At 38.8% G+C, this 26428-nt stretch overlaps 1 protein-coding gene across 14 annotated transcripts in view; it reads left to right on the top strand.

Moving 5' to 3' along the window:
- The window catches only part of USP45 (ubiquitin specific peptidase 45), a 59972-nt gene that overhangs the window by 6276 nt on the left and 27268 nt on the right, over positions 1 to 26428 (top strand). For 10 of the 14 annotated variants that reach the window (XR_012041427.1, XR_012041430.1, XR_012041429.1 and 7 more), the window contains exons 2-8: positions 5841 to 5950; positions 8103 to 8272; positions 9803 to 9906; positions 10397 to 10497; positions 19731 to 19876; positions 21161 to 21256; positions 23382 to 23512. Coding sequence is in view for 9 of the 14 variants with exons in the window: in XM_072855554.1 (XP_072711655.1) it covers positions 5851 to 5950; positions 8103 to 8272; positions 9803 to 9906; positions 10397 to 10497; positions 19731 to 19876; positions 21161 to 21256; positions 23382 to 23512 (848 nt within the window). In the remaining 5 variants the exon portion in view is untranslated. Of the gene's footprint in view, positions 1 to 3074; positions 3184 to 5840; positions 5951 to 8102; positions 8273 to 9802; positions 9907 to 10396; positions 10498 to 15860; positions 15956 to 19730; positions 19877 to 21160; positions 21257 to 23381; positions 23513 to 23603; positions 24944 to 26428 lie in introns of those variants that run through there. The other 4 variants (XM_072855560.1, XM_072855552.1, XM_072855555.1 and 1 more) reach the window with 4 other exon arrangements.

Genomic DNA, 26428 nt, shown 5'->3' with positions numbered 1-26428 from the left:
CGTGTTTAGCATGGGCAGCTGGATAAAAAGGATTAATAAAAGTGATAAATGCTATGGGATTTTTACTGTCACTTGGAAAGTTGTATCTAGTGGTCCAAAGGCTCCCTCTTACTCCTTGCACAAAAAGTACATCAGTCTCTCACACTTTTAGGACTGTAATATAATGTCAGGATTGGCGTTTGAGTTCCAGTGACGGTGTAGGATGTGTGATGTGCCTTTGGGCTAGGAAATCTTGGAGATGACACTTTCAGAATTTCAGATGACATTTTCCAGGGGAAGAAGTGTTGCTGCCACTACCAGTCAGCAGTTCTGGTCCTTTTACTGCTCTAGCAGGCAGCAGGGGCTTGTTTGCCGCAAAGGTTTTGGTGGCTGTCAAAGCGCTGAGCCTCCTGGCCCGCTGATGGGTGACACTGCCTGGTTGCTAACCGTGACGGATGCGGTTCTTGTTCTGATTGGGTGACATTTGATCTAGAAGCGAGCAAGCCAAAATGCCACAGGTAACGCTCGGAACAGATGTCCAAAATACATCAACTTGCAGCTTACATCAAAACATGTAGCAATTCTGCAGAGGATCTGGCATTACTGACCCATAGAAGGCTCTTCTTTTTGTACTCTCACAGTTATGTGGAAGCTCATAAAGCCCCTTCACAAATGTGCTATGGAACGTCTGAGCCTTTGGACTTAATCTGCACATCTGTGCTGTTCCTCAGCCCCTTGCTTTGGTGCTAGGCTGCTGTTGACAGCTGTACAGTTTTGTTAAGTTACATGAAAGTGCTAATTTTTTCAATGCTGCATTCAGTGCGCTATGCCTTTTTGGTGTGATGCAGGCTTTTTTTCCATTAGCAACATAAAATCACATCACTTTAATTGGAGAGTTTGACTACAAGTGGTGAGATGGTTGGTATTTAGCATACCTCAGATGAATTGAGGGATTGAGGTAAATGCATTTGCCCCAGCTAGTTTGAATTCAGGTGCTCACTGATGGAATAATGAATAATACTGATTTCACAGTTAGTGGCCAGTCCTACTGGGAGAGTTTTACCTGTATCCAGAATAGTACTTGGAGACTATCCGTAAACTCACTTGGCTATATTTCATGGGGTAAGTATGCTTAGATAAGCTATTGGTTATTACAGGGTTTATATCTTGTTGTTTGCATTCTAATGCATGTGTAATCCTCCGGTTATTCATGAATCAGGAAAAACGTTGTGATCGATATTATACAGATAAGAACAAAAATGTGGCACTTGCCTGAAAGAGCTGGCACCCTAATTATAAGAGGAGGGGGAAGTGGATCTTGGAAGATGGAATGGAGGCGGTGATGTGGTAGTAGTCAGCACAGCAGGTTATTCCTCTAACATACTGATGATCTGGTTCAGGTTTCTTATAAGCATCATAGTGAAGGTACAGCATGGGAAAGCTTACTAAAGGGGCACATTTCAAAATTTAGCAAGTGAGCTGTAGACGTTGTAGGAGGAGGACTCAACCTCTAAGTAAGGAGTGCAAGATGATAAGACGGGAATAGGTTTTGGAGAATCTAGACAGTGAAGACATGGTTTGCTTCACCTCTTTTGCATAAAGATGCTGTGAAGAGAAAGAACCTGTTTGGTTTTGGTTTTTTGGGTTTTTTGGTTTTTTTTTTTTTCCCCAAAAGAAAAGTGAATTATAGTTCACACTCGCCTTTTATCTTTTATTGGTCCTAGCTCTACTGAGTTCCAATAAAATATAAAACTTTAAAAAATAACATTTATTTTAGGAAGTACCTCCAGCTCTTTTTAGTTTCTAAATATATACTTTATGAAGAGGGTGCATTTCTAAATATAGAAATATTCATGCTGTTAAATACAGACTCTTTCAGGCATACCTTACATTTAGAATAGTCTAGGCATACCTTAGATTTAACTTAACAAATTTAGCACGTTGATTCTTGGCACTTTGTCAAATTTGAAGCTTTTAAAATTAGGTAGGCAGATCATTCTGCTGCTTTTGAAGTGGTTTGTTCTTTCTAGAAAGGTGGAAACGAGCAGTTGTAGTGAGGGGCTTTTGATCTTAATCAGCTTTTTGTAGGCAGACTGCCATTAGGAGTCTTTTAAGAAGTAAAAAGTAAAAACCGAGAATAGCAAGTGATGATGATTACATTTCAAACTCTTGTATGCTGAGCTCAAAGAATCTGAACACGTTTGGCAAGGACTAGTTCTTAGTTTTGTATGAAATGATTGCTTAAAAGGAAGAGATTTAGCTCTTTCTATTTTTAGTTTTTTCCCCATGAAACTGCATAATTTCTACTTAAGATTTTTACTGTATGCCAAATAGAGATCAGGGTGGAGCTAACATACTCAGCTTTTTCTACCACAAAAATCAGGGGTTTTTTTATTTGTCAGATTCATTAGTCAAATATCATTTGCACTGTGACTTGATTTTGTGTATACAAAATGAAAAACTTACCGTATGTGTTTTTCCATCACAAAAAGAAACTTCCAAGCAAGGATTCATGGAGACTTCTTTCTGTATAGGGAAAGAGGGAGAGTCTGTCTCCTTTGCGACACTCCACAGTTGATGGCTGTAGCCACAAATTACTCATTGAACATATTAAACAAATAGGAGAATGGGTTGGAAGGAGGCAAATAATGGGAGTATTGCCAAAGTTTTTAATCTTCACTGTATCAAGTTCATTTTATGCAAATTTTTCATTTCTCCTCTACCTGCTTGTCCTGAATGGATTGTGTTTATGGTCAAGAGAAACCTAGGGAATTTCTCTCTTGCTTTTTTCTTAGCTGTGTTTTATGCTTTCTTTGGTCTATGTTTGTTCAGGGTTTTCATGCCAATAAAATCTCAATCTTTTATTTCCCATAAACTGAAATATTTCTGAGAAGTAATTTCTGAAGCACCTTAGGTTTCTTCCTCATTTATCTCCATTAAATATAATAATAAAATTCATGGCGTTAACATTTTGATTTTGAAATGTTGATCATGTTTTTAATTGTTAAATGAAATCTTTTACTTGTGATGTTTTCTGTCCCAAAATGTACTGGAAGAGGGCAGAGAGTACGGCATATGTACTGTGCTGCTTGCATCGTAGATGGTTGCTGAGTAGTTTGTTGCTCTTATATGCTTTTCAAAATGAGGCACAAACCCTGGCTGGCTACGTCCTTGATATGCTGTGGCTTTTCCAAGAGCTCACAGGTCAGTAAACATTGTCTGATGGATGCCTGTGTATATGTGTGTTCATGAAAACTGATTAATCTAATGGTCCGTGTTATCTTTTGTTCTGCCTGCTCTTACTGAAAGAAGACAGAAAAGTCTCTGGGTTGCTTGGTAGGTTCCCCAACCTGCAGCGTGAACGCCAGCTTCTTATGCCAGTGTTCGTTTCTAATGCCATGTTGATTATGTTGGGCTAGAAATGCCACGTTTTCAGTTGTTGCAGGTACCAGCTGACACGCTGTCTTTTCCATGCGTCCTGATGGACCCTAAAGAGTGGGTTGAGCGGTGGGCTGTGTGTGCCCTGATCCAGATAGTATCACCGGGCCTATGGGCCACAAGATTTCACAGGTGGTAAAGACTTGCTTACATTTCAGCTGGTTGGGCCCGTAATTGTTCTTTCATGAAGTTATCTGAGCTCTCAAAATGTACTGAAATGAACATGACTTTCATTTGGGTGAAATCTGTGGTTTGGACAGTCTTATATAATCTGTCCAAAGAGATAAAAATTGTTATGCTGAAATGAACTCATAGATCATTTATGTCAATGTTGAATAACCTAAACACAACTATGTTCCTTTAGGGAGGACATTTTTGCTGTCTTTGCTATTGACTCTTTACATAATTTAGTGTAAAATCATGGGTTTTCTAACAGTAGCTCTATTTCCCTTACTGTTTCATGAATGTCTCAATGAATCTTGTGCTCAGTTAAGTGGCAGTGTGACAAGTGGTGAAGGGTAGTTTCGCATGAACCTTAGTTATATATGATAAGATGCCAAGGCAGAAATACACAGTTGAAGTTGTTTGGGTCTGAAGCACCTTTTTCTGTTCTAGGGATGCTGTGATGTGTGGCTATTGATGTACATTAGGCAAGCTAAAATTTGTTGAATATAAATAGTTAAGAGCTGGAATATTCAGATCTTTCTTACTGTATGAACATGAATTGCGAACCTAGAAAATCAGCAAAGATGAATTCAGTGGCATTGTTCACTTGCATGTCTAAGCATTTGAAGCTTTATACCCTTAAGTACAGGAAATTTTGAAATCTATAATTTAAGAACATAATTGTATTTAATATAGTATAAACTGATTGCTATGTAAATGTAGCATTCTGAAAAAAAATGAAGTGCATTTTGAAAGGTTGAGGAGACATGAAGCTGTTGATGCAAGGAAGCAGAGAGTAAAGGTTTCTTTCATACTCTACAGAAATTTCACTTGTCCAAAGTAAATCTCTAATTGATACGTTCATGCAGAAGACCTCCAGCACTAACAGTATGCGTGGCAGATGCAGAGACGTCTGTGCAGATCTATAGGAACGTGGAACAGAAGCTCTGGGGTGTGGATTGCCTGCTTCACTTTACTAAGGGCTGTTCAGATACCAGTGGCAGTGGTGCTCTAGTGTCGATATTGATGACCATTCTGCTGATTGGCTTAATGGATAAGAAAGGAGAGGGAATACTGAGTTCGATATACAGATCAATTCCCATGTCTTTCAGAGCTTCAGTAGTACAAAGCACTAAATGCATATACAGAGAAGGTTTAAAAACTTAGACAGACAAACTTTTTAAACCTTGGCAAACTTACCTACTTGATCTGTAGCAAGAATGTATCTTTTGCTGTCCCAAATGTAGGGCATTTTAGAGGTTTCCTGTACATAAATTGAGGTAGCACAGCTGAAAATGTTTGGTACTGGTGGCTCAGGTGACATTATTAACTTGTATGTGGTACACAACAAGACATCATTTTTCTTCTAAACAGAATGGCTCACAGGTTTACAGTGTATGAATATTTGACTATCTTACATTCATATGCTTTGCATATGAAAACATAAATTTGTTTTTATGAAGCACATCGTTAAAGGACAACCTGTAAACTAAACCTCAGAAGCTGTTTGAGTGATGCACAGCTACACTCCTTCAGTGAATTCACATTTGGATTTTGATTAAATGACAGGTGTGCTGAAATCTCTGAGGATTTTTTTTTTTAGTTTAGTGTCAAATATTTAGCCTTTAATTCTGTTCCTCATAAGACTCCTTGATTAGTGACCCAAATTTCCTATGAGAGACTTCATCCATATGGATTCTCTGATGTTTAATAGAGGGGTCAGCTCGCACTCCAGTCTGTATTCAGTCATAGGAGAGGACACTTTCATGAGATTTGGAATACTTTTGTGTTTTATTAAAGTGTTTGAAATAGCTCAGAAGCTTTTAGGGAATGTGCAAAGGTAAATGATGGCAGAAAACTTTCCTAAGGGAGATATGTTAAGGAAGAGAAGCTTTTATTTTAATGAAGTTATTCTGGTAAGGTATGGCTGGAGTGCTGCAGTGGTTTACAATAACAAAAGTAAAGAAAATCTCGGTATCTCAAATATTTAACACCTATGCCTGGAAGTGTGTGTCTCCTGTAGCTGCAGATACAATTTATAATGTCATGTAATATAACTAACTGATCTTGCGGCATTCCTAAGAGTTTGTTCCTGATGTATTCATACTCCTTGTTACACAATAGCTGACATTAGTAAAGCCTAAAACTCTGTTCGTGAGGTTTGAATGTGTGATTTGATCTCATGCTTTTAGAGTTCAAACTCACTACATTTGATGAAGTGCTTAGACAATAAAGCAACCCCTGTTTCTCTTTCCCAGTGAGTAACAGATGCGGGTGAAAGATCCATCAAGAGCCAACTCCGAGAAACCAAAGAGAAGCAAAAGGCCTAACAGGCCCCAGGATGAAGACTCTTCAGATGATATTTCAGGTAAATACATTAGGTGATGTTTGGCCCTGAGGTTGAGGGCTAATAACTTCCGTGTTGACTGATGAAAACCACAAATCAGTGGTACCATGAAATACTTTCCTTGTTTGAATTTATAGCAGAAATATCCCCAGTTAGGTGTTTATGACGTGATCGGTTGTTACACCACGTGACTGCCCTGAAGGGCTGGAGAGCTGGTTGATCTTCTATGACAACCTCTTCAGAGCAGGAGAATGGTCCTTTCCAGCATGTGGACAGTCAAGCACGCGTGGCAGGAGGCTGCTTGGCCGAACAGGAAGCTTCCAACTGAGCTCAGAGGCAGAAGAAAGGGCAGAGAGGGTGGAAGCAGGTTTAGGCTGCCTTTGCAGGGGTGCTGAGTGTGCGGGGATGGGATTAGATAAGCCAGCCTCAGTTAGAGTTGAATCTGATGAGGGGTGTGAAGAATAAGATGGGCTTGTATGGATACCGTGACAGTAAAATGAAGGCTAAGGCAAGTGCAAACCTGCTGCTTGAGGGGGCAGGGGACCTAGGGACGTGAGACATGGGAAAAGGCTGAGGAGCTCAATCCTTCCTTTGCCTCTGTCTTCACATGTAAGCTCTGCACTCGGTCCACCTTGGTCCCTGAGCCTCGTGGCAGACTCTGGGATTTAAGCATTGTCCAGAGTAGAGGAAGATTGAGAGCTGTTAAGCAAACTGGACGTGCACAAGTCCATGGGATCAGATGGGATGCATCTGAAGGTGCTGAGAGAGCTGGGTGATGTCGTTGTGAGGCTATGCTCCGTTATCTTCATGACAACAAATTGAGGAGAGCAGTTGATACGCTGGAGGGTAGGTCTGCCATTCAGAGTGACCTAGGTTAGCTGGAGAAATGGGCTGGCAAAAACTTCACGGAGTTCAGCAAAGGCAAGTGGGAGAGTTTGGCACCTGGGCCAAACTAACCACATGCCGTTAGAGGGTGGGAACTAATGGCTTGAAAGCAGCTTTGCAGAAAAGGTCCTGGGGGTCCTAGCGCACACGCTGAATAAAAGTAAGTGGTGTGGCTTGTGCCTACTGTATGCTGGGCTGTATTAACTAGAGTGCAGGTCAACGTATGTGATTCTTCCCATCTTTTCAGCACTTGTGAGACTTCATCTGGAGTACTGTGTCCAGTTGTGGGCTCCCTATTAGGAGACAGACATTGACTTGTTGGAGTGAGTCCAGCAGTGGGTGACCCCCTCCATGTGGTTAAGGAGATGGAGAACATGATCCATGAAGAGGGGCTGAAGGGAGTGGATTTGTTTATTCAAAGGAGTGAAAGTATAGTTTCTTTCTTTGACTGCCTGATAGGTGGTTATAGAGAAGGCAGAGCCAGACTCTTCTAGGAGGTCCACAGTGAAAGGACTAAAGGCAACAGACAAAAGTTAGGGCAAGGAAAATTTGGCTAGGTATGAGAAAATGTATTTTATTTTCACCATGAGGATGGTCAAACAGAAGGCTGATTTTCTAGTGAGGTGATGAAACCTCTGTCCTTGGAGATGTTCAACAGTCAGCTGAACAAAGCCATCAGCAACCAGATCTAAATTTGTATTTGACCTTGCTTTGAATGAGAGTTTGGACAAGATGGCCTTCAGAGGTCCCTTCAAACCTAGGTTATTCTGTGATATTATAGTGGAATTTGTACAAAAATATGACAGGGAAGAACGGTGGTCAGTGCACATGTTCAGAATGGGAAGTTGTATTAAGGATGCATGGGTATTTGGAAATCTGTCTTTAGGGATGGGAAAGGAGGTCAACTGCCTTTGTTGTTATATGCAAAAACAGATTTATGTAGTATTTTCTGTTGGCAGCTCCCCTCCCCCCCAAAAAACCCCCAAAACAGGGAAAAGAGTTTTATGCAAAAGTTGTCCTTGTACTTTTGTACAAAATAATTTATCTGTTTTTAAGAGGTGGTGTTTATTGACTTGAAAACGATTTTCATTGTAGAAAGACTGAAATAGATCCTTCATAAAATTCAGTATATGGGGAGCAGCTGGCTGATTTTTCCTGTTTTAGTTCTTTGCCACTCTTTTTCCTAATGCTGAATTTGTTGAAGACTATGCTCCTTTAGTGTGCACATGCTCCCTTTCATAGCTATTATTTTTAATGGATGAAAGTGAGTATGTGTCATTTTCTCTAGGCTTAACCTGCCAGCACGTGAGCCAAGCAGTGGATGTGCATCATGTGAAGAGAGCGGTAGCTCAGAGCGTTTGGTCAATATGTGCAGAATGTCTGAAGGAGAGGCGGATGAGTGATGGTGAGCCTGTGGCACCTTCGGACATATGGCTGTGTCTCAAATGTGGTTCTCAGGTAAGCATATGTTGGAAATTTACGGAGGTGGATAGGCCCTGATTTTCTAAAGGATATGACTGGTATGGATCCTTGTCTGTTTGGCATCTCATTACCTTCAGTGAAACAGTGTGACCTAAGTGCTTAGTTATGAGAGAGAGTCCATGCTTCAGCTTCTTCATTGGAGTGGGATGTGGCCTTACATTCTTCTTGTCTGGTTTTTGTCAGTGTTTTGGGTTAGCTTTATGTGTTACGGTGCAGTTCAGCATCACAAGTAGTAAGTGATGCTCCTACTTTTTCTCTGTTCTTCATCTGCATGCTCTTACCACTTACGGAGAATTGGCTCCAGGAACTGTGTGGTTGCAAAATTAATCTGTTCAGCTGGCTCATCTGGCAGAAGATGCCGCAAATACAAGTGAATGAAAAAATGGATATGTATATTGCTGAATCAACTTATACTATGGACACTCAGTTGCTAGATTTGATTGAAACGAGGGAGAAAGAACTATGCAGGAGTGAGAGTGCTGCTTTTTGTGGCAGCTAGCCATTAGATTGGATCAGTTATAATGTCAAATCGTGGCCTCAGAGTTTAAAGTGGCAGGTCCTAACCCCAAGGGCTTGCGCAGGTTTCTATCCTGTGAGTGAAGTAAAGCCTGATACAGAAAAATTCAGTTTACAGGCAGTTTCACACTTGGTTCAGCTAATAGTTGCCTGAACAAAGCATTTCACAATTTTCTTAGGCTTTCGGTAGGTCTTGCTATAGTAAGGCTTGTCTCTGAAAATTTGTAGTTAAGGAGGGCTTTTAAAAGGAGTTAAATCTGTGTGCTTTTTCATGTTTGTGCTATCAATAGCCTCTAAAACTCATGCCTCATTCAGAGAGCAGTCCTGAATCTTCTAAGTCCCTCTCTGTAGATACTTGAAAAATTGCAAATGCTTTCTCTCGAGGTTGCTGTACATAAATGTTGTGTTCTGAGTAGCTTTTTAGTACAAAACCAATTTATGTGCCTTTTGTATTTGCTGTCTGGAATGCATTTGGCATTCTTGAGCAGAGAGGGTTACCTATGCTGACCTTTCCTTGATATTCTGTGGACTAAATACGCTACATAGTCATTTGATTCACGTTTTTTTAGATAATTCATAGGTTTGTGAATGGCATAATTTGCTGTCTATTGATACTTACTCAATACTTATTCAAAAGCTAGGAATTATTTCTATTAAGATAAAACAAATCTAATAATTTTCCATACTTTTAACTGATTTTTCCAAGTAGAAAATATGAGATTTTAGTTCTGTGTTGTTGTTGATTTTCCTTTATTAGTAAAAAGAAAAGGTGTTAATTTAAAAAAAAAAAGTTAATTGATATCTTTATAATACTGGATTATAAAGAATATTAAACCCTCTCCATCCTTGAGAATGCTAAATGAGTATTTAGGGCACTGTAGCTTTCTGTCTAATCTTGAAAAGTAAAGTTTTTGCACTTTACTTCCTAATAATATAGTCTTTTACTACTTCCCTTTTTCCCCCTTACTGTGTTGATGTTCCCATTTTTAGGGATGTAGTAAAAACTCGGAAGGCCAGCACTCTCTGAAACACTTCCAAACAGCACGCGCAGAACCTCATTGCATTGTTATCAACCTCAGCACATGGATCATATGGTAAGAATGAGTATGCAGGTGTTCATGTATGCTTGTGTATAAGGACATTCTTCTCATGATGAAGAATGATTCTGACAGATAAAACGAATACTTTATATAGAGGAAAGGCAGGCTTTCTGGAGAGAAAATTAGTTTGTCCTTAGGACTCTCAGAAGGGTCACAAATCAATACTAAGATAGAAGTTTGAGTCCATTGTGTTCTGTAGAGAGTTGGCTGGTTATAGGAGTTCGTCCTTCCTGCTTGTTTCTATATGATTATTTGCAGGACTATAAGCTGAAGTTATTTAAATCTGTAAGTATCACAGTGAATTGGGGCTGATCTATAGAAGAGCATATGTGGGATGAGAGAATTCAATTTTATTCTTCTTTTTAGTATTAAAAATTGTAACATAGAACTTAAGTAATTTGCATAAGGTTGTTAGAGAGGTTTGTTAGAGCTGGGAGGTGTATCCAGATATCCTGAATTCCAGTTAATTTCTTCTTTTGTTTAGGTGTTATGAATGTGATGAAGAACTGTCAACACATTGCAACAAAAAGGTTTTGGCTCAGATAGTTGACTTTCTTCAGAAACATGGTTCCAGGGCTGAACCAAGTAAGTTTACACAAATAGTTTTATCTGGAGACATCTGTAATGTACTGTCTCTAAAAATTAGCATTTCAGATTTTGAGTCATGTTAAACATACAATTGAAAAATGATGTATAATGTGAGTGTAATACAGCTTGTAATTGCACAATTACTTGGGCAAGTGATGCCTGTCAAAACATAAATTCACTTTTTTTTCTACAGTATGATTACATTTTAAAAATATTTTGGGCACCGTAGGACATTTTTTCCAAATTTTGTCTTTAATGAAGAACGTTTATTGTAGAGAAGATGTTACCTTAAATAAGATGCCATATAAATTAATGCACAAAAACTATGTAGAAGCATAAATGAATTGAATTTTCCTAGTGTGGATGTGTCGCATCTTAAATTTTTTTCTGATTTAAATTTGTTTTCCACAGTTAATTAAATTTGTTTAAGTGGATTTTCTAGTGCCCTGTTGTTGGATGTAGTGCTTTCTGTTCATTTATGTTATTGGGTTTTAATTGATAGAATGCTCATTTCTATTAATAGAAAATAGTATTAAATTATTTTCTTATGTTAGGAGCCTACTATGTCTTCCTAATATATGTAATAGTAGATAGAACTTCGTACATGTGGCCCTCAAACGTCTACCCTTGATAATGTTGATGTTATTCGTCCCTACTGTAACACACACGGCAGCATTTCTGGCTTGTGACTTAGAGTGCATTGGATTCCAGATTTTCTTCACAAAAAACAGCTTAAGTAAACTTTTAAAATAATTAGTTGGAGTTTTTAGCAGAGATAATCAACTGGTTAGAAGTAAGAATGGAAAAGAATTGCCTTACTGAATTAGACTAGGTATTCCTCTAGCTGCATGTGCGTAAATCCTTCTGGTTTTAAGAGGTGTTACATATTTTTTGAGGGGAAAAAAGTGAAGGGCCACTCAGGAATACATATTTTATATTTTGATCTAGTCACAAGTTGTATGTTAAATTATTCAATTGTAATAAATTGATAAATTGCTACTTTTTGCATCTTTTTGCTTGGAGCAATGAAAATACAGTATGTGATTTCACTTTTGTTCACAGCTTCAGTTTCCAGTTTACGTGTAATAAATGGGTGTTGCAGCTTGCTTGCAGATGAAAATGCTGTACTGTTTGTTTCAGTTAATTTAATGGAAACAATTTCATTCTGGTTTTGTATTGCTGGATAAGACTTTCAGAGTGATATGACTCTGTGTGCTTCATGGTTTAGATTCTTAATTTATGAATTATCTAAAGTTTTCAGAATGTGGTGCTTAGAAGTTTTCTGTGAAATGTCTTAAATTAAGCAACCAAAATTCTAAACTAACTCAGGAAAAGTAAGCCTAAATTAGGCCCAGGCCTTAAAAATCAGGTGTTTATAGTAGAGCAGGGCAGAATATATTTCTGCTGTATATGTATTTGTGCTTCATTTTGATACTCTGTTTTGAAAATGTATATATTTCATTTAAGCATTTGCCTGATATAACTGGAAACTCTTTTCTATAACTGGAAACAGAATTGGTTTTGTTTAGGGCATAAACATTTTTTTCCTTTTTTTTTCTTTTTTTTTTTTTCCTGTTTTAGTTAAACCAATTTTCCCTTCAGTTTCTGAAACCAGGCTATCATCCAGCTTCAGTTTGTGGTCACGCATTTTGTGGTAGCAGTGCATTGAGTTGGCCCTGCTTGCTTTGGTGCTTTGGAAAAGGAGGTTCACGACAGTGATGTAAAAGGTAGAGTTGGGTACCAACAGCGGTGCCAGGCGAGTGATGCGTTGTAGGCAGTGCGAGGGTCCTCCTGCAAGGCGGTGGGAGGTGCAGGGCAGTTTTAAATCGGTGACAGACCCATTTGCCAGTGTCTCGGACCGTCTGTTACCGGTCTGCACAGTTACGCTTCATCCTTCAAATTCATGCACGTGCCTGGTTTTGAGTGAGTGAGTAGATATGCTGGCATCCTTCAAAGCCAAGGAAGTCATGGGCAAGCCTTGCAGGGTGGCAGCAAGAGGTCTCAACGTGTGGAGGTTGCTCCTGCAGGGTTGTCCTGTCTCCTGCTCCGTGCTGGGAAGGGGCTAAGGCTCACGTGCAAGCCTGTTTACACGCAAAAAGCAAGCATCTGTGTGTGTAGTTCTACCTTTAAAATGTTTTAAAGTCAGGGACCCTCTCTACGTGGCAGAGAGTATGGCTGTGCTGAGCAGTTTGGATCCCATTCTTGAGAGCTCTGGGAATGTTGGCCCAAAGATGATTTATTGGGTTTTCTGAAGTGGCAAGGAAAAGAGGAAAAAGCTGTTTGCCTGGCATGGCCTGTTGCTTTGGGCCAGGCTGCTCTCTGGAAGAGGCTGGGAAACAGCTGTGTATTGATAAATAAGTGGTGTGTGTGAGAGGGAATTCCCAAGCAGGATTGGCATTCTTTTTTCACTTTGATAAATGTAACAGCAATGTCTTTTCTGTTTTACGTCAAATACTTGAGCTGACACGCTTGGTACTTCCCCTAAAGAAATGTAACTTAAGTATGATTTTTTTTTTTTTTTAAAGTTAGACTGCCTTTAAGGAATTTTTAAGAAATAAAACCTGAAATCAAAGTGTAATTCATGCTGTTGTCCAGAAAACAAAGGACACAAAGTATAACAATGAAAATTAACTCTACTGTTGACAAGTTATCTTTTATTTTTTTAAGTGTAGCATTTTATTTCATGTTACAGTGATATTTTCAGTGTAACTATCATCCTTTAAATTCTGAGTTGGCTTACATTTTTAAAATTCATTTTGTATATTCACCCATAATAAAAATAAACTAATTTTAATTAAATGAAAAATAACTTGTGAGAAACAACTAGTGTAGAACTGACAATTAATAATTTATATTTCCCACTTAAAAATCAGTCTTGTGCTTTTTCCCCATTGCTTCTCTGTTTCTTCCTAAAAAACTAGCCCAAGTGAAGACAATTTTCATATCAGAATGTGGCACTGTAACAACAATTCATCTTATGTCTGGATGTCTTTCTGTTGTAACAACTGGTTGGCATGGTGCGTCATTAAAATTCAAATAGCATTGTGTAGAAATTTCTGCAGAAATGCAGTATGAACATGGATATAAGTAACAGATGAGGGCTGCTAGGGTTTTCTTTTTTTGGTTCTCAAAAGTGCAGGAGTCATTTAAAAATAAACTAATCAGCTTAAACATGTAAGGGACGGTTATATAGATTTCCTAATTAATGCATCTTGGAAAATAAACAAAAGCAAAATGCTTGTCATTTGGTACTAATGTGGTGGAATAGTGTGGCAGCAGGATCCCTGCTTTTCACTCAGCCTCTCATAAAGATTCAACTTCACTTCAGCTGTAAAAATGTGCAAATTACATTACTACTACATGACTGACTTTTGTAATTACATTAAGCGATTGAGATAAATCCCAGTGCTGGGTTCCCAAAAGAATGCTTGCAGCTGTGTGATTTTCGCATCTGATCCTATGGTTTGTTGTACCCAGCAACGCCTGCTTTTTTTTTTTTTTTTTTCCTTTTTTTTTTTTAGAGTCGTCTGTTTGGTTAAGAGGTCATGTTGGGCACAAGATGGAAGAATAAAGCAAGATTGCTTTCTAGGGTGTACCACCCAGAAATTTGTTTTGTGGAAAAGGTTAGCAGGCCATGATGATTTTCACAGAAAGGCAGGTGCAGTATTGTCCGTGTGGCACACTTGTGAGCTTCACATGGACATAATGCACATGTAGTACACAGAAACCATGCTGAGACATTGCGATCTGCATGTCTGCTCATTTGCTGGAGAAAATAAATTGTTTTGCAGTCTTAAAAGTGAATATTACGCGTATTTTTCTTTACAAAAGCCAAATTAGACATCAGTGAAGACATAAGATTGCATACTCAATTTTTTTTATAGAGCAGTTAGTTAAATCAGTTTGTGTGGCAATAGAATGGGAAGGAAGAATATTTATTCTCAAATTTTGTAGTTAAATTTCTTGTTGGGAAGGTCAAGAAGAGGTATGAGATTTTGCTAGTAAGTTCAGCTGCGCAGATTTGCCAATAGGTGAAAGTTAGAAACTTGATTTCTATTTTAATGGATATAACTGATATAAAACAAGGATTAAAAAAACATATAATTTTACAGTACAAGTAGTAGGTGTTAACTTGTATGGAAAAACAAATAGTATGATGAATAACTTTTCAGATTTGCATTTGTCTGTGGATATTAGCAGTTGACAAAGGATTGCACTGAAAAAAATAATTGTTCTTTCATAATTGATTTTCACTACCTGTAATTTGGAGCTTGAAGTCATATAAGCCCATTCGATCTACTTAAAAAGAAAATTAACTAGCAAAATAAAGCAGAATATGTTGATTTTCCAAATCTGAGATACACTTCAGCAAAAAGACATTTCTGTTGTTGGTCATAAATTTTCTTTCAAGTTTACTTACTCACTTGTTAGGGGCTACTGTTAATTATACCTGTTGCAAAGAAATGAAAGCTGAATCATTGGCAAAAAATTTTTTAGACACTATGTCACTTTTATCCACGGATTCTTCCCTTTCCTGTCCACGTACTTATTTACTTGTGAGGTGTAGCACAAGTCATCTGAGTGTAGAGGATCAAAACTGGTGCTTGAATAGCTTGCTCTTTCACACTGTGCAGACATGTTTTTTAGTTTATAACATTCTGGCAGAATCAGAGAAATAAAATTGCAGTTTGTAATCTTTAATTTGGTAGGATTGTAACACTGAGAGAGAAATTGGGCTTTTAAAACATAAAGCTAGTGACCATTTCAAAAGAGAACTGTGCTGTTTTTCTAAGGGTTAGATTCTCATTGTTGTACAGTGCTGAAAAAAAAAATTAATTTTTTTAAATAAAAAAGGAGTGACAGACAATTTAGTAGCATTTCATAATACAGCATGATGAGAACTTGGTAAAAGAAAGGCAATCTATTAACCTTGCTTTTACTGTGAAGATCTTAAACTGAAGTACCAGAGTTGTATTCAATAGAAAAGGCTTGACCTTGGAATAAAAGTGCGTGTTCCTGGAACCCTCATTTTTAATTAAAAAAAAAAAGTTGCATTGAAAAGATCAGCAAAAATGCTTACTCCTCTGGCTGAAAGAAAAATTGGATGTCATTTATCTTCTTGCTTGCATACCATCTGCACCCCCAGGCACAGCTCAGTTTCAGCAAGGGCGGTATGGAAGTCCGTGTGCGGTGCAAATGTTTGAAATACTGGCAAAAGAAATTGATAGGAAACCTGTGATAAGTTTTCTGAATGTCTTTTGCAAGAGGATGCGTCGGCACTGTGTGTGTTTGTACACCCGGTCTGGCAACTTGCTCTGATTCATGGGCTGAATCATTGTCTGTGTTAACGTTGGGCTTAGGAATCTCAGTCACATACCCATGAGACCGGCGCTGTGCAGCTGTGGGACAAAACGATGTTCCCTGCCTCCAGAGGGCTTACGAAACAAGACTACAGGTGAGCAGAAGTAGGTAAAAAAAAGCTGAAGAAAAGCGTGGCAAGACAAGAGTGCATTGCAAGCAAGAGCTGTACCAGAGAGGCAGTCTCTGACTGCTGTCCTCTTTCCTCTGGGTCTGGTGGGAAAGGGGATTGCCAGCATGGGGGAGAGCAGGGTGATGTCGAGAAGCTTTGCTGAACACGAAGGCTGCGCCTAAGCACAATGCAGCTGTCTGAGAGCCAAAGGAGTGAGCGCTGGAGGTGGACGTCGTGGTGGGACCAGAGGCGGGCACTGACCTGGTGCCAGGGAAGAGGTGGTCGGTAGGGCGTGATGAGTCGGGTGGAGAGCTGGGCAGTGGGTCTTGGCGGAGTGCTCCGGTAGGGCATCTCTGCAGCCAGATACCCTTTGTCGAGGGAAAAGGAGATTGTGGTGGTCAAGGCACAACTTGGGTGAGAGTTTTCCCTGTGTGACTGGATTAGAAAGGCCACCTCTACAACAAAACTGCAGAAGGAGTCTGACAGAGAGGTGTAGTCTGAAGGTGTGAGCCCCAAAACAGTCACAGTCAGATATGCTGTCCCCGCTGTGCAGGGACGGGCCTGCCTGGGGCTGCTGTCCACAGTGCCTGAGAGGGGCAGAGAGACTGAGGGGCACCATGTCAACTCTCTAAAAGCTGTAATAGTGAACTACAGACAGAAATCAGTCTATGAATTTAATTACTTGTGTGCTTTTCACTTGCCTTGCTCTTGTTAATATTAACAAGGTCCTTTAACAGGTATTACTGCATGCAGCTGGATGGCTTGGAGTACTTCTTTTCTCAGAACACTGTTTGGCCAGGAGCTGAAGGCTCTTGTGGGCAGCAGCAGATGACAGCCATTTCGATGGAATCCTTCTGCTGGGGTCCTTGTTGTGTCTATACAGGCATAAAAGTAACTTTCCATATCCAAAAGCACGCCTGTTAAAACATTACAGGATTGCAAGATTGTCTCGGCAAGAGTCCATGAAACAGTTCAGTGCAAATTCACTTAAAAAAATTACATATTACCCTTTTGATTAATAACATGCTTGTAGCCTTGGGTTAATCTTGCAGAAGGACCCTCCAGCCCCAATCTGGAGAAGTATTAGCTATCACAGTCATTACCAGCATCTTCTATTAAGACTGACCAACTCTTCACATGTCAACTAAACATTCAGCTTCAGGCCTGTCTGTCATTTATCACTGAACTGGGGACACTGAGCAGAGTTAAATTAAAAACTGCTGTCCCTCCGCTGGCTCTGTATATGACCTTAAAAATATCTGCGTGCAATAAGCGAGGCAGCAGATAATGTTTGTAATGGCAAAGCAACGCTTTTCTGTCAAGACTTTTTCACAGATACAAAAATCCTAGTGAAATGTCACATGGATAGTGTTTGTAAAAATCTACTGAAAAATCAAGGGACGGTAATTAAAACCTTCTGAATGAAAGGAGGTTCCTAGACTTCAGTAACGACATACAGGCCTTTTTTTAATTTACTACTACTTCTTATCCCTGTACTAATTATCCAGCTTTGTGGCAATCGGATGTCTGGTTCTCATTTATTGTGTTTTATAATTGCATATTCATCCAGCTCTTATCGCAAAGCTGGATGCTTTGGCTTTGTTTTCCCTCCCTTAAATAATTTATATGTAAGGTTCAGCAAATGGAACCTTGCTACTTGTGTGAAGCTGCCATTTAACCATGAAGTGAAATGCTTTTATCGAGTTTGCCCTGCAGATATGGTCCGCTGTGGCAGTGCTGTCCATATTTGGTGGCTGTGCAAGGAGAGCCAGGTGGTGCTGCAAAGCATAGCACAGTGAAGCGTGGACAGATCTAGGTTTGACATTTGTCATCCTGTACTGCTAAAGGGAAGAGAAAAATCTGCTTTTCCATATGCTTATGCTTTAATTTTTGCCTGCAGTTTTGTCCAGATGGCCTTGTGAACATTGTTTACTTTAAGATGCTGTCCCAGATGTTTTTGAATGCCGATGGATAAATGCAACAACTGTGGTATACTAATACACAAATTATTTACACAATTTTGGCTTTTTTTTTTCCTTCATTTTTTTCTTTTTAACCATCTCTTCTCCCCAGCTTTTCTCTGTATGGCACACTTTTCTGAGGGGAAGAAGTCTCCGCTTATATTACTAAATTTCTAAGAGTGAGCAGTGCCTTCGAGTTGCAGACACTTGGAGCTCCCATTCTCCTGCTACGATTCTTTTGGAGCTCTGCGTGGGTGGATGTGTTTCAGACACTGTAGCGTGCCCCTTGTAAGCATGTCAATGAAAAGGTGTTGCTGCACGTAGCCCATAAAACTCTGACTGTTTCAGGGCGTGAGCAGCTCCCAAGCTATTTGTCATTTGTTGCATTGTCTGCTTTTTCAAGGAGAACTTGATCTCTTATTTTGTCCTTGTACCATCTTAATTATCCCCACCAATGGAAAGGAGAATATTTTAAAGCTGTGTAAGCAGTATTACCAAGAACATTTTAAAAATGTTTTTAGACAGCAAAGCACCTCTAACTACATTTCGACAAACTTGGATACAATTTGGAAAAATAATTGTGCCTTGATGGCACTATAGGGTGCAGACAGACTGTGTCAGAAGCTTGTTGCCAGATACAATAGATATTTTAATTACTTCTTTTTTATTTAATTATATTTTTTCATCTTCTAAGCAAGAAACTATCTAGGAGTGTACATAAAAGAACCTTTCGGCATGAGGATTTCATTAACGTAAATAGGTCTGTTAGTTATTTCTCAAGAACACTTTAATGAGACTTCAATGTGAAACTCATTAGAACAAATATATGAATTCATATGTCAAGACAGAGATTGCAGCATCACAGTTCTTGGCATCTATTAAGTCCATAACTCGTTTACATTGACATGCATTGTTAATCAATATTTAAGACACTGCAGATGTCAGTAATGTTCATATTTAGTCCTGCAACCATGACAATATGAAAGTTGCTAGTAGAATTTGAGGCTAAATATTGTTATCTCAAGTCTTGCCATTACCTCTAGGCTACAAGTTAATGACTATCTAACTTTGCTGCCCCTCATCTATTTAAATAATAAGGTAAATAAGGAAATACGTGGACATTATACTGGTAGCATATTCCATTGCCGTTTTATCAAATTTTTTAAATGTAAAATTAAAACAGCATTGTATGCATTTGGGTTGTGTTAGCAGTTCCTCAGGCTGTAACAAAGGGAGGTGGGTGGAGGAGCAAATGTAGCGTTTGGGGAAACTGATAACAACTCTGATTCGGCCGTTGACTGAGTTGTACAAGGCAATTCAAACAAAATGCAATAACTGATAAAAACTTGCAGCATTCAGGTGGTAACTTTTGGTTACCTCTCTTCAAATGCACCAAAAAGCAGCCTTTATGTGGTGTTTCTAGTGTGTCTAATGAATGTACATCTAAACTGCCTATTGTTAATAAACTAACAGAGCCATTTTTACTTTATTTATTGCTTGGGTAATTGAAGAAGTTACAGTCTTATGGGACAATGTAATTGTTGTGGAAGGTTTTGTTGGATATATTTTGGATATATTTGGATATATTTGTTGGATATATTTTTTTTCCAAGGGTTTAACTGCTGATATCTCCTTTTTTTTTTTTTTTAAAAAAAAGACTATGTTAAGCAGTCTTTGACTGCTTTAACCATCAAGGTGTCTTTTCCTATATGTTAAAATGATAAACGTAATCTATGGAAGAACTGAATTGATTAAATTCTGCTATTATATAGTAATGTTAATCTACAGTTTAATTATAGGTTCATCAAAAATCATACGACTCCGTGAAGAAAACAGTGAAACAAGTGAAATATTGAAAGGAAAAAGTTCTGGTAATGGTGCATCTGTTCCAGTCAAAGGAATAAATAATTTAGGAAACACGTGTTTTTTTAATGCTGTCATGCAGGTAAGATGGAAAGATCATACAGCTTTCTCTTCAGAGATTTCAGAAATACTTAATCTGTATAAACTGGGGGCTTCAGGAAAGGTTCTGACTGTTACTAGTCTTCATTCTGCTTTCTGAAGGTCCTTCTTAAATTCTTTTCGCTCCTTGCTATCCAAGCAATATTTTCTGTTATAGCAAAAAAGAATTATTGGATCAGTAGCGTTTTTCACAGTAAAGAGACAAATGAAAATGTCAAGTGTTTTGCACACTGCATATGTGTGTGGGTTGTACTCTAGCATATGGTTTTATTTGTAGTTCAGCATTAGGCAGTCATGAGTAATGCACAGTATTTACCATACCGGTGGGTGTGAAAAGTGGTACTTTATGCATAATGTAAATGTCTGCACAGTGCATTGTGATGATTTTAAGCCCTTGCAATGGATGCAGTTATAAAATTCCTTTTATTGATTATGGGTTTTTTTTCTGACCAGAATAAGAGGAATGAGCTATACTAATACACTTTTATTGATGCTGAGTGTACAACTAATCCAACGTCCTCAGAAAAGCAGCAGCCATAGTGGGTTTTATGTTGAACATCCTATTGCTTGTCAGTTGAGCAGAGACATCTGTATGTCTGCAGAGAGGAGTGAGCAAATGAGAGAGAACTGCGACAAAGGTGTTCTGAACTGGCAATCTTTACCTTGTGTAAAGACTGCCAGTTGGTGATTACAAAACTCAGCAAACAAATAGTAAATTTGTAACGAGCAGAACTACTGCTAATTGTTCTCTGTCCATACTTAGGGGATTGTAGAAACCTAAGTCATCTGCAGTCAAAGTTAACCAAAAATAAAGAAACAAAGCTGAGATATGTTGAGTTGGTTTCTCTCTTAAATTTGGAGAGGTAATGCTTTTCAGTGTGCTAGAGCCCTTGTGCTTTCTGGAGCACAATGTGGGGGACTGCGAAGTTTAAAAGAAACAAATTATTTCTGATACTAATGTCCTCACCATAAAAAAAAAAAAAGAACGAATCTTGTTGTTCAACAAAAATAACAAATTTATTACTAGGAAACTATTTTGGAATTACAGAAACAGCAGTAGATACAATTTTAGAAACAGCCCGAGATCAATGATCTTGGCTCTTATAAGGGTAATACCTGCTTTTTCTAGTGGTCTGATTTAAACCTCAGTTGTACATTATGATATACTTCTGGTTTTGTCTATCCCTGAAGCTAGAATTTATAACTAAAGAAAAATGTATAGTTGAAAGATCAGCATGTGTTTCTTGGGTTTATTTTTTTCTTTAAGAACTTGGCACAGACTCACATACTAAATGAACTGATGTATGAGATGAAGGAGAAAGGAACAAAATTAAAAATCTGTCATACTTCAGACTCCCAGTTGGTAAGTATGCAGTGAGAAATACAAATTTGGGGAAATGTGGGAAGAAGCTGGAGGATGGGAAAGCGCATCTCCATTAAAGACACAGTCTTACTCTCCTGTTTCTTTTGCCTTTTCATTGTTTAGCTGGTTTATGATATCTGTGAACTCACTCCTTTTACAAAACTAATTATTCAGCCCTGGAGGAGGAATAATCACTTCCTTTCACATTTTGTGACATTGAAGTAGCAAATAATGCCTGACCTTAAGAAAGAGTGTCTGGCTTATTTTTGTTTCTTATTTCATTTCTTCAGTATGCATGTATAATACAGGAAATAGTATATTTGGCTCTAGAAAGTGTTCATGAAATATTTTATTCCAGTCTGTCCCAGCCCTTCATTGATATGGCTTGTAAAGTTTATTACGTGCTTCACATGCCAGAGGATTAAACTGAGAGAAGGAAAATTTCAGTGAGGACCAAATTTCTTGTCTTCAAGCTCATTGCAGGTGTATGGGAAAGAGACTCCTGTGGTTATTATCAAAAGAATATGCTGTTGTTCCCAGTCATGTCTTAGAGACTTGGGTTTTCATAATACGTTGTTGGCAATAAAGATAATACCCCTTTCCCTCTGCTAGCTAAATAAAGCAGTTTACAGAGGATTTTTTTTTTCTTTTTTTCTTTTTTTCTTTTTCTGCTGTTCGCTGGGAGCTTTCTGGTGGCAGTGAGGGTTGAGGGGTGGGATTCTGTTTCAGATACCTCTGAAATGATGAAGATTTCTGTATATTGCTGTCGGTGATGTTCATAGCTTCTCCAGGCAAGAACAGTGTGAAATTCACTGCATTGCTGTCTATATTTCCTCCAGTGGCAGTTCTGAGCAGCAACATGTTTCACTAAGTTATCCTGAGCCACAACAGAGGTCTGGAGCTTGTTTGTGCCCAGAGGCTTAGAAAGCCAGTAGTACGTTGGCTTATGCTTGACGCGAAACTTGCACAGCCATAAGGTCGAAAGATTTAGTTTTTGTTTAATGACAATGCTTACAATGTAAATAAGATCTTCGGAGCAAAGACTGTGTTTTCTGGTCTTTCTATGTCAGCAGAGGATTAGAGGGCTGCAGTAGTCTAACTAACAGTAATGTAGAAACTCCAAGCTTCCTGCTTGGTAAAGGGCATTTTTCCACCTTCTGATGGTGTATATAATGCAAATACTTCATATCTGTGTGTAATCCCTAGTGGTTATGTTCTGTGTGGATCTGCTTTCTGGACAAGGCAGCCTCTCTAATTGTTTGTCCGGCAGTTGTAATCTGTTTCTGTGAAAGTCAAGCCAGCCAGTAGGAAGCATTGGGATCCTGTATGAACTTGGGACCATGTTAGGGAGAGCTGGTGATCTGTGGCCGCTGAGACGCATGTGGCATGTAAGCAGCACAGGAGTGTCTCCTGCTTTAAGACTGGCTCAGGTGGCTGCTGGCCGGCTCCTTCCAGCCCCGGGACCTGCTGGCTGAGGTGAATCTCACACCAGGATGGGCTGTGCGGGATGCACCCCATGCCTGTCCCCCACCAACACAGCGGACCTGTGGGGTCTACGGTCCCCCCCTGCTGCGAACCACTGCCGGTACCTTCTGGGCGCCTGGTTCCTGGAGGAACAGGGTCTGTTTCTGTGGCTGTCGGATGTGTGAAAATTTCGGTGTGCGGCTCACAGGTCAGAGAAGCTGGACACCCCTTCCCTAAGGTTGCGTAGGCAGAGTGCCGCTGAGCTCCATCTTACGCTGGCCCACAGAGGAGGTCACCTGTATTGTCTCTCCAACTGAATTTCAGTGCACGTGGGAGTAAGAGTAAAGCAGGTAATACAGGAGGTAGTCTGTTTTTGTGAGAATCAGACTGGCTCATTGACATGCCTGTTTCCAAAACTATTGGTTACCAACCAATTTGCTTCACAAGAATTGTTTGGTTTTGCAACTATTACTGCTTAAATAATAAGCTTTCTCTTCAACTATTTCAATCATGTAGTGACATCAACATTCAAAAAAAACCAAACCAAAACACTCTGAGACTGAAAGTTACATTGTTCTTTGTCATAAATGTACTAACTTGAAATAAGTCTTGTGTGTCATTAGCTTTGAAATCTGATGTGCAATTTACCTTTGCTTTGAAGGATCCTTTGGTGGTAAACCTCTCCAGCCCAGGACCCTTGACTTCAGCGATGTTCTTGTTCCTTCACAGCATGAGGGAGGCCGGAAAAGGTCCTCTTTCTCCCAAAGTGCTGTTCAGCCAGCTTTGTCAAAAGTACGTATTGTCAGTATCTTTTACTTGTTTGTTTATTTTTAATTTCTAGTGATATGTTTCTAAGTGTGCCGTGTCTGTTGTCCTTTCTCAGGTGCCATTAGATTTTTACTGGGCAGTCCAGAAAATGTCGTCTTCATGTTTTGAAGTTGCAGGGCTCCTGGTTGGGCTCCAGGGTTGTACTTGCTCTTAATGAAACTTATGGCCCAGTCCATAACCACTAACTTTCAATGGGCTTTGAACTGAGTGTGAGGAGGCAGAAGAGGGCATGGTAAAACTGAAGAAAATAGAATCACCTTTCAGCTTTTGTTGTATGTTAGCATAAAGCTGTGCTAATACGGTGAAGCATATGCAGGTATTCTGAAAAAAGGGGTAAGCTTTTAAATGGGAAGCCTCTGCTATGATGTCTGACCTTGGCATCAATTCAAAATTAAAAAGGGTCTAACAAGTGAGGACTTGAAGCAGTACTGAAATGGCATATGGCTCCAGATTGCAAAGAGCTTAAAGCCCTAAAGAAACTCCTGTTTCTTGACGTGGAAAACGTTTACAGTGGTGCTTTGTAGGTGCCTTCAATTATGATGCAAACAATCTTGCTTTTAAATGCACCTGGAGAATACCTATTTAAAAGTTGATACAAATATTTAAATATTGACTTTACAAGTAAAAGAAGCTGTAGAAGCAGAGTAACTGAAGGATGACATAGCTGAATCTCACATTTAATAACACATGTTAATTTATTTGCTACAATATTATTGTATGGAATTTTAAGCGTTCTGCAGCAAGAGGGTTAGGAGGAAAGTTGCAGCCTCCTACCATGGCGTTCCAGGGCAACCTCACTGTGGAAGCATGGGTTTAAAATACAGTATAAAGAAACAAAAGCTTTTAGACTAGAGCAGGGACAATTTAATTCTGATAAAGAAATCAGTTATTACTTTTTATCCTCAAAATTCAACTTCAGAAACTTAATGTATTTGTCCTATTTTACTTGACTTCCTTTTGATTCTTTTGAGCTGTAAAAGGAAGTGTGTATACAGTGTCCTTATAGTGATTTTGAGTGAAACAGCAGTGTTCTCTGTTTCACATTATCTACCTGGAAGAAAAATACATAGGGAAGAAAAATATGTTGTTTCCTCACTCCTCCTCCTGTTTTGAGGCTGACTCAAAAATGTGATTATAAGAACAAAATTTGGTCGACAAATAGAAGGGAAATTATTAAATAGGAATAGTAGGTTTTTTATCTGTAAGTATTAAGGATAGAAGGGAAAAGATGATGTAAAACATGTTTTAAACCCCACCTTAGCAAACTCATTGTAAAATAATCACGATGCAGTGCACTTCAGATGGCATTGTATTTTTGAAGTGATAGCTATTTTGTATGTGCTCTGTGTGTATGTGTTTGTATTTGTATAGTCATCAAGTGATGGCTACATAATATATCGGTATTAAATCTGAGATATCTAGTTGTTCTTTTTTGTTGTTGTTTTTTGATCTTTAAGATGGGCATATACTTTAACTACCAGCTAAAATTGAAACATATTTTAATGCGGGCAGCAGACTTTTGCTGTTTAGACATATCTCTGTCAGCTTCTGCCGTCTCTTGCCTTCACCCCTACTTCTTACTTTTGTTAGCCTTGCAGAACACAACTTAGATATAAATCCTTTACTAGCTCTAGTATCAATAACAAAAGTGTCAAGCTACATCCTGTTAGCAAGAAATTAGGTGTTCAGGGGCAGTAAGTGGCTGCACAGATATGACAGAAGGTTTTGGTCTTTTGATTATTTTGTTATTGATGGTGACGTAAGCAAGAAAGAAGAAGAGGAGAATTTCAGCAAATTCAGCAGTCTGCAGTGGTGGAAATAGGAGAACGGGAAATCTTTATCTTTGCAAACTGAATACATTTACTATATATTAGCTTAAACAATATGAATGCAGTGTTCTGTCATGCCATTTTTGCAAAGCCTTTTTTCATCTTTTAAAGTTGGCTTTCTACTCTTGAGCAAAGCTGAAATAAAAGATAGAGCATGGCAAGATTGCAGGACTCTCAGCTAGGAAGAAATCTGTGTTGCTTCAGCATTGTCCATAAACTGCTTTTTGAATCCTGCCAAGAAGTTGTGTTAATAAAGTAATCCGAAAGGCATGCACTACTTGTGGTCTTCACATGCATTAGCACAAACTCTTTTTACTTAACAAGTAAAGTTCCAAGAGCATCTTTCTTAAAGAGATGACAGGATGAGTGTGTAAAAGGAAGAACTCCACTGAAAAAAAATGTTCGTATTTCAGAGAGATATGTCAGAGAAAGACAAGTCAGTTAACTACCGGGGAGAAAGGAATTTGCTGACTCCAGTTGCAACCTCCTTTTTGGTTTTGTTTTTAATTTATTCTTTCCCCAACACAGATCTTGCTGACAGTCCCAGTCTGCAGTATATGACCATACCTTTCTTCAGTAAAGAATTTATGAAGCAGATTGTACAGATAGTATAGGATGTACTTGTCTATGATATCAAGAGTTGGACTCAGTGACCCAGGAATTGTCTTCCCAGTCCCAGTCTTTCCTATAACATTATTTCGAGTAGTTGCTTGTAGCTTGCAAAACAGGGACACTGCACACTGAGTGGCTATGCAGGTATAGGCTTTTTACTTAATACGTAGTATAGTCACTTCCAAATCCTACTAGGCTTCTTACAAATGTGAATGGTTGAAATGCTGAAGCTGTCAGCAGGTGATGGTATGCTGTTGTTCTTTATATACCTAGAGCTATCTGTTTGTCAGGACTGTTACAGTATGCTATGTAGCCAAAAAGTAACACAGCAATTTCCTAATAACGTTTTTCTCATTTGTAGCAGAAGGCTGATCCTTTAAAAATGGTTACTTTTCCCTGATGACATAATTGGATTATATATTAAAAAAAAATATAACTT

This window comes from Ciconia boyciana, chromosome 3 (genome assembly GCF_034638445.1).
Source record: "Ciconia boyciana chromosome 3, ASM3463844v1, whole genome shotgun sequence".
Classification (NCBI taxonomy): domain Eukaryota; kingdom Metazoa; phylum Chordata; class Aves; order Ciconiiformes; family Ciconiidae; genus Ciconia; species Ciconia boyciana.
The sequence above is the reverse complement of the archived record's forward strand: the minus strand, read 5'-3'. Positions and strand labels throughout refer to the sequence as shown.